Consider the following 15456-nt stretch of genomic DNA (forward strand, 5'->3'; position numbering starts at 1 on the left):
GTTTTGTTTGGTTGGTTGTGTTTTGTCGGCTTTGAATTATGCCAAGGAGGTTTCTATTATTTTTTGTTTTAGAATGCACTTCAGGGATTTGTAAAGGACCTTGAAGTAAAATACTTCAGGGAGCATGCAAATTCGTTTCCAGTTACAGGTAAGTTAGAACCATGACAAACACGCTGACAGAAAGAGAGGTCAGGAAACATTAGGCCCACTTAAGAGACCAATCCTTATCGGTCACCTAGGATTGAGGTGACTGGAAGAACATAGGTACTTCTAAATAAATCGGTTCATTTCGCAGTGCGTTATTTGTTCTACAACCCTCGTGGATGCCAGAATATATAAAGTACACCGCCCTTTATTAGCCCTGTCTAGTTCTGCTTGCTTCATAGGCATCTGTATCGATTCCCTGCACGCGAAACTGACTTATAATAACTTTTTGCTTGATAACTATTGGTGCCTTATAATATTGGTAACCTTGTGGTGCGGACGGACGGACGATGATATGCGTGCTTGCCCCATGGCAACCTTGTTTTAATTTCTTGATGGATTGCCAAGTTTGCTCAGATATAGTACTCCGAGCGCTCGAAACCATTATTGTATTCAACCTTGCTGAGTAGTGGCTTAAGCAAAAGGAAATTTAAACTAAATTGAACATTAAAACCTCGACTATAAACAAATAAGCTAGGTGGCCAGATCGCTGACAGGAAACTGTCACCAGGAGAGAAATAAAAGACAGAGTAATGCGGCGAAGTGAAGAAGGTAAAAACAAAGCAAAAAAAGTTTATTTTCTTGTGTTCGACATCTGAAACATAAATCCTATATAATAATCTAGAAAAAAAAAACCAGCGCACTAAATAATAATCTAGAAAAAAAAAATGCCTATACAAGTTAGGATCGTTACATATCCCAGCAGTATAGGAATTAAAAAGCCGATGAGATATGCCAATGGTACTACCTGCTCTACCGATTTCAATGACCTCTTAATTTTTTTAATTGACTTTTTTTGCCAACATACACAAACATCGCAATACTATCATGATACTTGTGAAAAAATCAGTAGTTATAAAACATTTCCTACACCCATCTGCACGAGGTGAACGTGATGTTTTGTTCATATAGATGCCACGAAAGGAGATCGCGTTTTGCGAGAGACAGAGAGAAACCGACAAATGATTAGTCAAATCCTTTACAAGACCTTCTCGTCTTCGAATGGTGATCGACGAACACCAATTCATGTGAGTAGCTAGGTCGTACAGGTTTTAGTAGATCTTCAGGTTCAACCGAACGCGTAGGTGTGAACATACTTGGCGGGGGTGCCCGAGCGGGCAACTTTCTTGCCCGCTAGGGATTTCCCGCGTTGGTCCCGCAAGAAAAAGTTCTCTTTCTGGCCATATAATAAATCCTTTATTAACCAAGACTGTTCGGTCAAGATGGTTGGATATTTCCCTCGTTCTTTTCTGCTTTTTTATTGACATCGACTTCGTCTCGGTCCATGAAAACGAAAAAAAAAAAAAAAAATTCATCCGCCTTGACAAATTGACCTCACCCTTGGCCAATAACACATATACTATGTCGTTCTTCTGAATGCTGACGGCCGTATGAGGAGCAGGGATGAAGTTGTTGTGAGAGCACTCGTCTCCCGCCAACTGGCTTGGGTTCGGGTCCAGACGCTGACGTCATATGCAGGTTGCGTTCACTATTATTTCTCTCCTTTGCTCCGAGCTAGAGGTTTTTGTCCGAGAACTCCGGTTCTCCCCTCTCCTAAAAAACTAATATTCTAAGTTCAATATCTCCAAGCAATTAGTTGAAAAACTTTATAGAGCGCCATGGGTTTATTATTTCTCAGTGAAACAGTCAAGTGTCACGGGATCTTTAATGAACGTAGTCAGTGACGTTGCCTCCTCTTTCTTTCTCTTGCTAGAAATGGCCGCGTAAGAGATTGAATTTCTTTACATTTCCAATGGGTCCTAAGGTTAAGGTCTTTTATTAAAAACTGAATCATTGGATAATGCAATTCTAGCATTTTGATTGGCTTAGCCGTTATGGTATATGAGCTATTATACCATGCTCTCCATATATGGTCGGTGTACGCGTCAGTTTAAAATTGGAAGCTAGCTGAGATTATAGAGGATAGAGCGGCGCCCGAAGCAAATCGTTTTAATTCATTTCTTAGAATACTAGAAACGCAATTTCATCGAAAGAAAAAAGACAAAAACAAACAAAAAAGCCACAAGAGCTTGTTTGAAAGTTTGTCTAAAAACACATGAAAACACATGGAACTAAAGTACCTTGACCAGCTAAGAAAGAAGACAAGAGTTGTTTCTTCATGATCGCGAAGCCATTCGCCCATCGAGTCACTCGCCCATAGATAACTGCGGCTTGTTTATCCGACATCAAGAATATAAATCACAAGTAACCAGCTACAAATACAGGTTATGCAGCCATTCACCAGAGCAATCGAGGCGGCCGTATAGCTAGTTTTCTCGTTCAGCAAAACCAGCTTGTGGGTTTAAACAACTTCATAACAAGCGACCGAGGTAATAGTTTTTCTTCGTTGTTCTTGCTTTCATAACTGCACCGAAAATCCAAATTCACAGTAATTTCGACGGCTGTCACTTAAAAATTCTTTTCCTTCACATTATCTGCCAGGTGTTTTTAGCGTTCTGCTGTGTAAAATCCTAGAATCCCGATGAGTTTTTAAAAAACTAATGTTCATCGCTACAATGTTTTGATTTTTCATTCATGCAGTCCAGGCGAGTCCATTCGCGCGTAGACAGTTTTGATAGACGTGTGACATGTGAATAGCGGAAGTCCTTTGTCTTTTCCGGTTTGTTTTAGCCGGGGAGATTCAACGAGATTTTGTGGGCGTTTTTAATAAAACAATTATTCCACTCCCGCTTGTTGGATTTGAGATGTAATATATCAAACATGAGATGCAGTGTTTCATCACCAGATGAAACACCGAGAAGAGAGTTGAAAATACGACGCGCAGCGGAGTATTTTTGACGAACTTCGAGGTGTTTCATCTGGTGATGAAACACTGTGTCGAATGTTTGATATTTCTTCTCAAACAAAATCATTTTTGAAGGAGAAATTAAGGATGCAAATACTAAGCAGTGTTTCATCCGATTTCCAAACACTCATTAAACATTAATTTCCTTTGTATTTTCTTAATGAATTATTAGTGAGTTTGAGAAGATTATAGCCAACTCGGCGCTACGCGCCTCGTTGGCTATCTTTCATCTCATATCCAACGCGCCCTCGTGGAATAATTGTTAAATAGCCCAATTTGGAAATGAGTGATAACCTGGGACCAAACTTAACGCGCGCGCGTTTATGGGATTCTTTGGGGGAACAGAAAGCTCCGAGCAGCCACCTGGAATAATGCCAGGACATGCAACCTGCTGTGTGCCCTTGTGCCCAAATAATTTCAAGAACTCACATGGTCTGGCATTTTGTTGAATACAGTATGTTGCCCAGTATCCGGACACTTCAGTTTAACATTGCAATAACTTTCCTTTGTTAATCGCAAGAGCTCTGAAATTTGGCCCAGAGAAAATCTATTTAGTCCTTAATATGACGAAAGACAGTTTAACTTTTTTGCCTTTGTTTGCACTGCGAGATTAATATTTTTGCAGAGCTCCTATGTTGCCCAGTATCCGGACAGCTGGCCCAGTATCCGGACACAACAATAACAACGTAATTGTACATAAATTTCGACAGGCAAGCGACTTATAAGCTTCTCTTGCACTTGCAAAGTAGTTTGGCAATCGGTTCCAAAAATATAACCTAGCATCGTGAAATAAAACATAACAAATGACTGGGTTATGGTGGAGAACGCGAGCGACTGTTTTAAAAATGGTATAAATCTCACTTCCTTGTCTAGTAACTTTTTCACTGATTTAAGGAAGGCATCCGTGGACATGCCGAAGATGCAGTTTGCTAGCTCAATTAGCCAATCTGCAAACGACTTTTTTTTCTTCGTTTTTTATTTTTAGAAAGCTTGGGGAAGGGACCACAATCCGACGGTCAAAGGTCACTCTCCTATTTAGTCTAACCTGCAGTGTTGATTTCTTCATTCTCAGTCCCCACAATAAGCCTTCTTTTCTAGCACTATTTCCTCCTTCTTTCACATCTCTCAATCTCTTTGTGACATTTTTAAGACCGTTGCAACCCCATTCTAGCAGTCACAACTGGGGAAAGTATGAGAATTCCAGGTTCAACGCAGACGCTTTCGGTTATATATAGAAAATCAGTCACGCGTCACAAGCCGTGCACACGAAATCAAGTCGCCTCTGAATGAGTGAAGAAAATTTGCCATACGGAGTTGAGTAGAATTACATTTTACGACTATATCATATATCCTAAGCTTTAATTATAGTTACTGATATGAAATAAATCTTATCCGGACAATGTACATAGCTAATTCATCGATTCTGTACAGCAAAGAAAAAACTGTCCGGATACTGGGCACCTGACGTCAATACTTAGTGAATGTTTCTGGCCTCCGTTATTCCAAACAAATCGAATTTCAAGAAGAATTAATAAACTTTCTGAAAACCTGACTTCCTTAAGTATCTTCACTTTAAAAATAAAACAGTTTCTTTGAAAATATCACACATTACCCTCCCTTTTCTAAGCAGCACTAATTTTACTGCTCAGTAAACAGCGTAAATATTGGCCATGAAAAGTTTACTCACCTGAACAGAACGGCGTCTTCTGCGACTGTTTCGCGTGCTTTCAGAACGATAATTTGAATTTGAACTCCGATAGCACACGGATTTGCTCTTCCCATTAGGGTGGTGGTGAAAAGCGCAGTAGAACTCATCTACCATCTATCTTTCCTTGGAGTAAAAAAAACATGAACGACGAATTCTATACAGGTCAGAAGCAACTTCGAATTTAAGAGCCAGGAAAAGAAACACTGACATTTCTTGTACCGAAATGGACGATGAGGCTGACTCAGTAAATGAAGTGTCAGTTGATCAGATTGACATGGACACTCAAAGCAACGGTGTTTCACCGACTCTTTCCTTTTGTGATGCTGAGATGCAAACTGAAATAACTGGAGAATTTCTCGATCGATTGGAATTTGAATTAAAATCGACTGGTGAGGAAAAAGGCAAATTAGCGAAAGAAAAAGACGAGTTGACTAGAGATTCAAAGTGACTTCAGCATGCACTGAAAAATCCGAAGTTTGACATTTCAAAATTTAAGGAAAGGATGAAGATATCGAATTTTACACTGGCCTTCCACACTGGGATGCACTTATGCTTCTTTACGATATGTTACATGACAAGGCCCAGAACTTAAATTATGGCTCCTATGCGAAGAAAAACACCAGTCCTGAGCAAAAGCCAGGAAGACCCAGATCAATGAGTATATTTGAAGAGTTTATTTTGACTTTGATGAGACTTGGGTTAGGTTTATTTCACATATGTAAGAATTAGGACTAAAAAATATGACTGCATGTATCCCCAACAAAGGAATCCTTCAATAACCCTAATAACTTTTGTTCATCCTAAAACGTGCCGCTATAGCTAGACTGTAGTAAATACATAAAAATCCCTTCATTTTAATATTTCATTTCATGATATCAAGGAATGGGATCCCAATCCAGGAATACAAATAGAAGGCCCACTTGTGACGTGCGATTGTACGGAGGAATGTTTTCCTGATCCGCAGTACCATCATCATGGTGCCAGATATCGTCAGCCCCTTTCTCGTGAGTTTCCTCATTTTGAGGTGAGTTTCGACAACAGCAAAAAGGATTTTAGTTTGACTGTCTATATGGGTTGTTGACTTAATATGACTAATCTTCTATTGGCAATTTGTAGGTGACGTATTGTTTATCAACAACAATTATTTTGTAAATAAGACTGAAACACCTCAGGGGCTCCAAACTAGGATACGATTAACCCTTTAAATAAAGCATAGCAATCCTTGACTTTGTAATGACAATTAAAGGTAAAATTTTCCAATTAAACTAGTTTTTGGGCAGAGGAGGGTGTTACATGAAACGGTAATTAAAAAAGTAGTAATGTATAATCTAGGATTACTAGAGGGGTTGCAGTCGTTGCTTGCTTTGTGGAGTCGCTTGGAACAGCTTCGGAGGTGGAGTGTAATACGAAAGTGTTTTACGATGTTATAGTACCTTTTCCACCCTCAGATTACCATTGTGGAGACAGGTGAATACAAATGGTTGGCAATAGGTATCACGAATGAAGCTTACAAAACAAGTGAAATGCCAGGATGGTATGAAGAATCTCTTGGCTACCATACTGATGATGGGAACATCTTTCACAATACTAAGAATCTTGAAGACGCCATAGGGACCAAAGGTATTAAGAATTAACACCAGGATAAAACTTTCGAAAAAACAGTTTTCTTGATTATTTTATTACATGCCACGTCAGGGGTCGCGGACAAAGTGGGGCATGGAGTAGGGAGGAGGCTTTATGACCCAACTAACGTTTTGGGATAATAAGAAATTGTCAATTCCATTTGGTTTACTTAGCAGATTCCTTACTAGACTGACTACTTACAGAAATAAGGTTACTTACCTATTCTAAAATTTTCAAGACTGCTATTAACTCTCTTTCAACATGGCAACAATGTTTTCGTGCCAAATTTGATCCCAGTTAGCTCCTTCAGCGGTTTGCTCAAACAAACCCAAAGATTGACGAATTTTTTGTTATGGTCAGCTGCTGACAGAACGGTTAGAATATTAACGGTATAACCTATGATGCTGGCATTCTGAGTTTTTCTTCTACTTTACTCACCGTATAATTGGTTTTCATTGGGTTCGAATTCAAGGTTAATTTACTACTGTAGAGAAAATGATGATTAACGTGTTCAGATCTTTAAGTAAGTAGAGGGCCCGCTCAGTCCTTAAGATTAGAGGGGACCCGGCCTCGAAAATAAGTATTTCTTGGCTCCGTAGACCTCAGCTGGCCTATAAATAAGATGGAGGTCCGGGTCCCCTGGACCCCTCCCCTAGATCCGCCACTGTTATTATTGGCATATATGATTAAAAACGTTTATGCAGAACTATGCTTTTAAAGAAAAGTGAAACATCTGATCAATAGGAAAAGCACGTTTCGCCGAACTAGCAGATCAAGATCGTGTAACCAAAACTTAAGACGGTCATTACAAAACTTGGCAGTCGTATAGGGATGTCTGATTTAAAAGAGATCTTCGAAATCATTTTGGTTCTTCGTACTGAATACAGATAGTGGCTCAAAGATGAAAGGCTGCTACAGTATTTCATTTGTATTATTTTACAAGAAATGCGCGGTCTGGCAAAATCTGAGGACTCAACGAAGGCGTCACAGAGAGCCCCACAGAATTGAACACTACTTTTAGAAAACTGATTGGTGCTATTGTTTAGATTTAAGCCGATGACGAACGGTGCCTTTTGGAGTATGCAATGAGTAAAGTTGAGTGAATTTGTCTTAGCGGCTAACGACCGAGACACAAAGCGTCGAGGGAGTCGGGCGCTTCAGTTTCAGCTGCTATGTAAACCTTTGACGTGGTTTTACTCATCCTAGATATTTAGAAAACGGATAATTTTCACCTTCACCCATCGAAAATAGTAATAATAATAATAATAATAATAATAATAATAATAATGATGATGATGATGATGATGATGATGATGATAATGATGATAATGATGATGATGATTTTGATAATGATGATGACGACGATGATGATGATGATGACGACGACGACGATCCAACGGGAAGCTACCGTACAAAGTTTACCGTGGCCCACAGATATAACGGCAAAATCATGTTAGCCCGGCCAAAATGAGTTTTAGGTAGTCTAGAAAACAACCTTCACATTTTCACAGCAGTGCATCTAATATCACAATGAGTAGAGCTAATTACGTTGATACGAGGTTTAGCTGCCTTTCTAGCCAGTTTATAAGCTGACACTTTTTTCAGCAAAGCATGCACTGGAAATTTTACTATAGAATATGCTCACGATTACGTGTCCAGTTTAGTCCTCACTGGGTCCCCGCGTGGTCCTTAGCTATGGTTATTGAGTTTTTTTACAGTATATTCTTGTATTGATTCTGGGGATGAAACCTATGAAACCATAAACGTTAGGATATTCAAATAAACGCTACTGAGCAGTACTTTTTTGTGGCACTGCGAAGTATGTTGTGCCAGGTGGTTCTTACATTTGAGAAACTTACTCCTGCCTGCAAAAGAGAAAATTGGATATGAATATTGCAACATTACTGTTCCCCTTTGTTGAAAGTCAGAACGCATCACATGACGCAGGCAAACCCCCCTTAGAGAACGAAGTACGTTTTTGCGAAAACACTAAGCGTCGATAGTTCTTTTTAACTAGGATTGTTTGTTCGCCACTAATTCATCATCGCAGATCACTTTATGTTACTCTAGAGAATGGTTCCTTTCAATTTTCATTTTATTCCCTTGCCAGCTATGAATTCAAATTCATAAAGTGACGAAGATAAAATACCCCTTTAAGAAAGTCACGTGGCTTGAAATGTATAAGAATCAACATTACCGTTCTCCACAAAATGACTGCGTGGACTTGTTTTTTTTTTTGGGCAAAAAAATGTTATATTATGTTGAGCCGCAACAATATGTTAATTTTTTTCGGTGACGCTTACTTTGATGAATCAGTTAGTTTTTTTTTTTTTAATATTAGTTCTGCTAATAGGCCTGGTCTCAGAAGAATGCAGGCCTGCCACCAGTTCTCTTAAGATTACAAGTTGTAATCTTAGCAGCTTAAGTTATATAATTTTTGCATTGATCAGATCACGTGAATAGGGAGCTGCATGTGATATCAGCTCATGATTACGTGTCTTCTTTGTCACAGGCCCTGCTATGGCTCGCCGAGGTGATCGCATTGGCTGCACTGTTTTGTTTGAGGAAAGGCGAGATGCAGACGGCAAAATTCCAGTTTTCTTCACACTAAATGGCAGTGAGATAATTTTGGAAGGTGGAGAAAGCCCGGGAAAGAGCCTTATTTTTGTGGACTTTGAAAAGCCGCTATTTCCTGTCATTGGCATGACTGTAGGGAGCCGTGTGTTGGCCAAGGTAAGGTCCACACTTAGACTAACTTACCAAGTTTTTTTGGTACATGCTTATGCCAGTAAGCATTTACAACTTTCTGAGGTGTAAAACTTCTGCAACTATTATATATCGCTTAAATATTTTTTTAAATGTAGTAAAAAAATCTCCTTCTCATAGTATGACTCTAAAGCTCTTGGATAAAAGTCTCATGGGCAGTGAAACTCTCTGATAATTATGAATCAAGGTCCTTAGTTGAGGTTACGATGTCGAGTCTCTTTCTCGTCTTGAAATGTCATACAATGTATAGCTGCATGGTTGGTGCAACGATAATAAAATATTGTATCCGTCAGTCATTGTCATTAATAGGTAATTCGATCTAACGCTTGAACATTAGCCTTTTTAACAGAAAGCTCCTTCGTTATGTTTTGGACCGTCTTTTGACCTTATCTTTTGAGTAAGTCAACACATTGCTTATCTCTATCGCTTGTTAAAAATTAGGCGAGTTTGATTGTTGAGTATGAGGTGTCACCCCGTCTTTCACATAGCGGAGCTCTCCTGCGCACGAAGCTCGGGCAGCGGAGCACCCTGGTTGATAAAATTTGGCTATCTATGCATCCAAGAAATTTGGGTATCTGGGTTGTGACAAAATCGTCTGTCTGCCAGTCCACCGCCCCTTTATGATAGCGGATGTGAAACGCCACATTTACTAGTTGGTAGTCCAAGGCGTATACAATCTGTGTTTAACTTAATATTGGATATCAATACTATATATGGTCAATTGACAGCTGTAAAAGTAGGATATCCACTGAACAGTATCTCATGACTGTATCGCGGGTTCAGGTCTACAACTCAATGAGTGACGTGTTTTCCATAGCTCTCCGCTGATCAGTTATTGGTTTTAATTTATGACAGGCTCAGATCCATTTTAACAGAGAGCCTTTTCACAGGCTACTTGTTTATGACGAAGTTGAAATACTTGTACTTCAGAAAGACATTTCTTAAAACATCCCACGAGAGCTTTGCAATTTTTGTTTATCCTCCAACGCCTCGCTTTCGTGACTAGGCAGCAGTTTTTTCCCGCGTGTCCGCCATTTGTGAATACGGTGTATAAACGGGTAACTCCAAGTCAGGTTTTGACCTCAGCGAGCCGGCTTCTTTACTTTTATCTTGCACTCCTTGTCGGCTTTCTCATTACTTTTTTATGGGTCCCCTTTAGATGTGTGTATCGGAGGATGAGCTACAGAAAGACATGTCGAAAGTCTTTGATCACATTATATATGCAAGGGAGGACGTAGTTCGTCAGAGTTTGGAAATTCAGGAGTTGAAGTCTGACTTTGCTGACGTTCGCCAGGAGATGAATGCAAAAGAGGATAATATGAGACACAACATGGAAGATATAGTCTGCAACGAGGTTAAAAAGGCCACGAAGTGCCTGGAAGATATTGTCAGCAACGAGGTTAAAAAGGCGACGAAGTGCCTGGAAGAAAAACTTGATGCTTTATTAGTGAAGTTAAGTGAAAAAGGCAATTGAAAACGTTTGAAAGAAACAACAACATCACATTTTATTCCAGCTGTACTTAGGATGGATGACTTCAGAAACCGTAACGCAGCCACTTGGAAAATATACCATGGTATAAAAGTGCGAGAGTTCATTGGTCTTCTTGGTCTTCATTGTGTCACCAAGCAAATAAAGAGAAATAGAAGATAACTAGATCAGGTCTGTTCAAAAAGTGAAGCCCCTCGCGATCGCTTGGATCGAGGGAGAGGGTCCCTCAGATCACAGATTGTTTTTAGTACTTTTCCATTAGATTCTAAAGGTAAGATTTTAAAAACATGTGACACTTCTAGCATTTTTTACGTTGGTACCTAAACGGAAGTTCAAGCTGAAACAATTGCTTCCTGGCATGCAAATATAACGGAGAGTCCTCTCTTTTTTCATGTGCTAAAGCAAAAAATGTCATGAATTGGAACATGGATTTCTTTCGCAACTTATATATTGTATTGAATTTATTCATAATCTGAGTTAAATTGTTTTGTCTATGCACTTACCCGTAATATGTTTCAGTGTCCAGTTAAACTGACACAGATGTAGATTTAGGTGCGCGTGCCAATACCGTAAACGCCAGCTTATAAGCCCTCCCACCTTTTATAGGCCCATCCACCTATAAACAAAAAAATACATCCGGTTATAAGCCCCCCCGGATATAATCCCCTCTGGCTTGTATTGAAGTAAATTCGATTTTTTTACGACGCTTTGAAGCTTAAAATAGCGAGTAATTCAAAAAGTATTTTGATCGGCACTGCTATGTAGCTTGTTTTGAAACCGATCATAAGCCCTCCCGGATATTAGCACCCCCCCCCCCGTTTATAAGCCCTTTCCAGACCCTGACGAATTTGTATAAGCTTAGGGCTTATAAGCGGGCGTTTACGGTATATTTTTAGCTGTGTGGAAATGAATAAACTTGAATCTTACAAATGACTCTTTTGTGTGATCACTTTAAAAAAATTCTCTGGGTTGTTTCTCTTGGTTCCAATTCTATTAGAACACACCTCCCACCCTTTCCTTTCCCGCCTCCTGTATCCCTATACCGCCCTCCTTTTTCCCGGCCTCCCATCCCCCTGTCCTCTCCCAGAACAGTGGATAGTGCATGACGTTAACTTTAATCAGTTAACAGGGAGCTTAAGCAGAAACGTTTTTGAGCGACGCACGTCAACCGGCAGTGAGGAACTTTCCCTTTTAATCTGCCGTAACGCTTCTAAATTTGTATCCCTTAAGTACCTTTAGTCTTATGAAGACAATTTGGCCGAAAGAGTTAGGCATAACCACTGCGCCCAAAAAAATAAAAACAGACCACTTCCGGTTGACGTCAGTCGCTTAAAAACGTCTTAAGTTAAGCTCCCCAATTACCAATCAATGCCCCTTTCTTATTTATTAACCATTATTAGCGTTTTCTCAATGCACTTTCAAAACATTTATGCAGTCTATGTTAAACAGGGAAGAAGATTTCCACCGAAATGTTAGCAGGATTTTTGTGTGGAACTATGGCAGGATCGGTCGGGAATTTCGGTCGAAATGATGTATTTGTGAAAAGTTCTATTCTTCCCCGAATTCACAGCTTACCAACTTCTAAAATTATTGAAACTGAAAACCTAACTGACTCAGAAATACACGATCTGCATCGTTAATAAGCGGCGCTGACATCCGGTCAGCACTTAAAGCACTTAATTTTCCCAATTAGTTATTTTTATTGTTATATAATATCTTTATTTAAAGGTCACTCCGTTGGTTCTTAATTACGAGATTTGGGAGCTTAAGAAACGACGATGGCGACGGCAACGACAACGACAACGACAAAAAGCAATAGTTTTAGATTAGCAAAACAACAATTTCGCACATGCATCATGCTTTTTGTACATTTCCTTGCCTTCGCAGCACGACTACGACGCGAAAGTGCCTAATTTTACGTTTTGTGGAGGACGTGGAGCTCAACCACTTTCACACCACCACTCACAGGGCTGCACAAAATGGTCTTGATCTTGAGCAGAGGCCAGCATTCCTTTCTTGTCTTGCTCTGCCAATACAGGGGCAGAGGCACGTGGAGCTCAAACCACTTTCCTTTTTCTTCTAATGAACTTAGAATTCAACTCCATAAGAAATTGCCAACATTTGACAAACTGAAACGAGATGGAATAAGTGCGATAAAGTTTGAAGCAGCGCAAACTCACTTTTTTAGTGATGTTTTCGTAGCCGTTGCCGTCGTTGGTGCTTAACCTTCCCCAGTACTATATGTTTTGACACAAAGTTAAGCGAACCGTGCCTAGTTTCCGATCATCAAATTTCTCTTGGACTGGTTTTTTGTAGCAGCTAAAGCTACGTTAAAACGGGCAACAAAAACGTGCAACTCGTTTCGCACATTCCTGCAAAACCAGTTGAAAAGCGATGTTGCGCGTTTCACCACCCAAGTTCAAACCTGTCTTTCAACAAATCAGGTTGTAGCAAGCATGAATGTTGACTTCTGATTGGATAAAATTACGGGGGAGACAGGTCATACACAGGAGTTACGTCACTTGCTGCAAAACAAGTTTACCTTAGGCCGATAAAATAAACGAGCAACATGAACTGATTTACACCACTGATATTATTATTATAAAGAAAATAAAGGGAGATGTAAAGAATCGACCATAAGAGGACACAGAAAAAATATGAGCCCCAGATGGGATTCGATGGGTCGTGGGCAGGGGCGGATCTAGGGGGAGGGCGCAGGGGGTGCGCACCCCCCCCCCCCCCCCCCTGAGATGACCTGCGGTTTTCTAATACAACTGGTATTCTGCCAAACTATGTGGTTTATTGGTGTTGAAGTAGAGCAAGAGAAGAGTGCACCCCTCCTAAAAAAATCCTGGATCCGCCCCTGATGGGTTCGAATCCCATCTGGGGCTCAGATTGTTTCTGTGTCCTCTTATGGTTGATTCTTACATCTCCCTTTATTTTCTTTATCATGAACAAATTGTGTTGCAAAAAGTGGGAGTACTTTCTACTTTCTACAACAGCTTTTCGCAACCTGCAACAACCTGATTTGCTGCAAGACAGGTGTATGTGAACGTGGGTAGAAAAACAAGCAACATCGCTTTTCAACTCGTTTTGGGGCAATTAATTTTGCAATACAAGTTGCACGTGTTTTTTGCGCACTTCAGTACCGTACATTTACTTTAACTCGTTTCCTGTTGACCATGCATGACCTCACTGCAGGCCTCTTATATTGCGTGGGGGACGTCTATTCAAGAATAAATTCAAAACGCAAAATTTTGGTTGCGCTGCATCTTTTAAAACGCTCATATCTTTGGAGGCGATTTAGATAAAATTTTGGAAATTTCGGAGGGTTGCTTTTTTAATTGGTAGATCGCGCTTTACGTCAATGTTTTAACCCACAGTCAGTGTGCCAAATTGGGAAAACATGATTTAGTCCATGGGCCAGGACCCCAAAACACCTTTTCAGCACCACTCGTAATATTAACCTCCCTTCCATGTTACAGCAATATCTTTTTTAAAAAGGAAGTAAACAGAAACAACTGAAAGCTAATCTTTGACGATTGCTATCATGCGTATCTGGAATCTCACTTTTCATGAGATATCACTAAAATTTTCTCCCCTCGAGTGGTACCGAGAACCTACTCTGGCCCATGGACTAATTTTGTGTCCAAGTTTTCGAAGCACTCTTTGATTACATTAATAAATGATCAGTCAAAACCTCTAGTATGTCATCACAGAATCAGTTTTACAATTTAAAGTTTGCCAGCAAGATATAATAGTTTAAATGAGCAAAATCTGTCATCCCCGAAAGTAATGCCTAAAAAATGTTATTCTAAGAGCGCTCTATCAGAATTCTGCTTCTGTCATGACACATTACAGTCAGTCCAGTTTGCCCCTCTGCAGTGCCACCTGGTGAAGTTCTTTATCTGCACTAAATTCTAGGTAATAGAATTGTCGGAAAGGTGAAGTTTTGAGTGCCAAGAAAGATACATGTGACTAGGAGTTTCAATTTGAAAGTAAGTGCTAGTGTCAGAGCTGAAAGAAAATAAGGAGCCAGTTTGAAAATAAATAAAGTAAAGAATATGACAGTCACTCCTAGGAATCAGCGTGGTTAAGCCTTTTTAAAAGACAACTTTGTTATTTTTGTGTATTTGTCATGTTTAAAAGGGGAATACCCTTGGAGTAAATTTCCAGAGTGTAAGCAGGCAAGCCAGGTCTGAGTTTTTGGTGATTGCTTGTTTTTTATTTTTTAAATTTCCTCATTTGCCTATGGAAGTAGTCATCAAGGTCACTAACCGTTATTGTGATGAATCCCAACGAAGACAAGAGATTGTTATGTGTTTGGACGCTTTTCTATGTCAACAATTTTTGACGATTCGCGAATGATGTAAAGATATAGACGTATGGGTAACGGGTATCGTTCGCATTGATAAAACCTTGTTGGCTCTACGCTGTATTGAAATGTGACAATCAAGCATTTGTTCATCAAAACTCGCGAGGCGCCTTTCGCAATACTGATGCATTTTCAGGAATATTCAAGGTCAAAAAGTTAAAAAATAAAACAAAACAACAACTACAAAAAATCAATTGGACATGACTGTAGCCTGCGTAGCAGGCGCTTGCCAATGCGACAGTCAAATAATTTTACATTGAATGGTTATCGAGTGGTTAACTTCAAAGAGCGATACACATTTTGAATCCACGGTACCAAGATTTTCTTTCGCCGAAAGAAACGGAAAAATATGACTCTATGGTCAAATTATCAGCTGAATCATCTACCTCAGGTGACAGAGAGTTTGACACAACTATCAAATTTAACGCCTCAAAGGGCGACGAATTTGATTTGCATGTGGTGCCGGAGTCGCTTTAGACGAAAAG

The 15456-nt window shown here is 39.8% G+C and overlaps 2 protein-coding genes across 2 annotated transcripts in view; one reads left to right on the forward strand and one right to left on the reverse strand.

The window, feature by feature from the left end:
• The window catches only part of LOC140943278 (uncharacterized), a 35429-nt gene extending 23731 nt beyond the window's left edge, over positions 1 to 11698 (forward strand). The window contains exons 7-12 of the mRNA XM_073392351.1: positions 73 to 148; positions 1117 to 1232; positions 5599 to 5742; positions 6167 to 6338; positions 8854 to 9074; positions 10267 to 11698. Of these exons, the coding sequence (XP_073248452.1) occupies positions 73 to 148; positions 1117 to 1232; positions 5599 to 5742; positions 6167 to 6338; positions 8854 to 9074; positions 10267 to 10581 (1044 nt within the window). The 3' untranslated portion in view covers positions 10582 to 11698. The remainder of the gene's footprint in view (positions 1 to 72; positions 149 to 1116; positions 1233 to 5598; positions 5743 to 6166; positions 6339 to 8853; positions 9075 to 10266) is intronic.
• The window catches only part of LOC140944906 (uncharacterized), a 100895-nt gene that overhangs the window by 67202 nt on the left and 18237 nt on the right, over positions 1 to 15456 (reverse strand). The gene's annotated exons all lie outside the window — the stretch shown is intronic.

This window comes from Porites lutea, chromosome 7, assembly GCF_958299795.1.
Source record: "Porites lutea chromosome 7, jaPorLute2.1, whole genome shotgun sequence".
In the NCBI taxonomy this organism is placed as follows: domain Eukaryota; kingdom Metazoa; phylum Cnidaria; class Anthozoa; order Scleractinia; family Poritidae; genus Porites; species Porites lutea.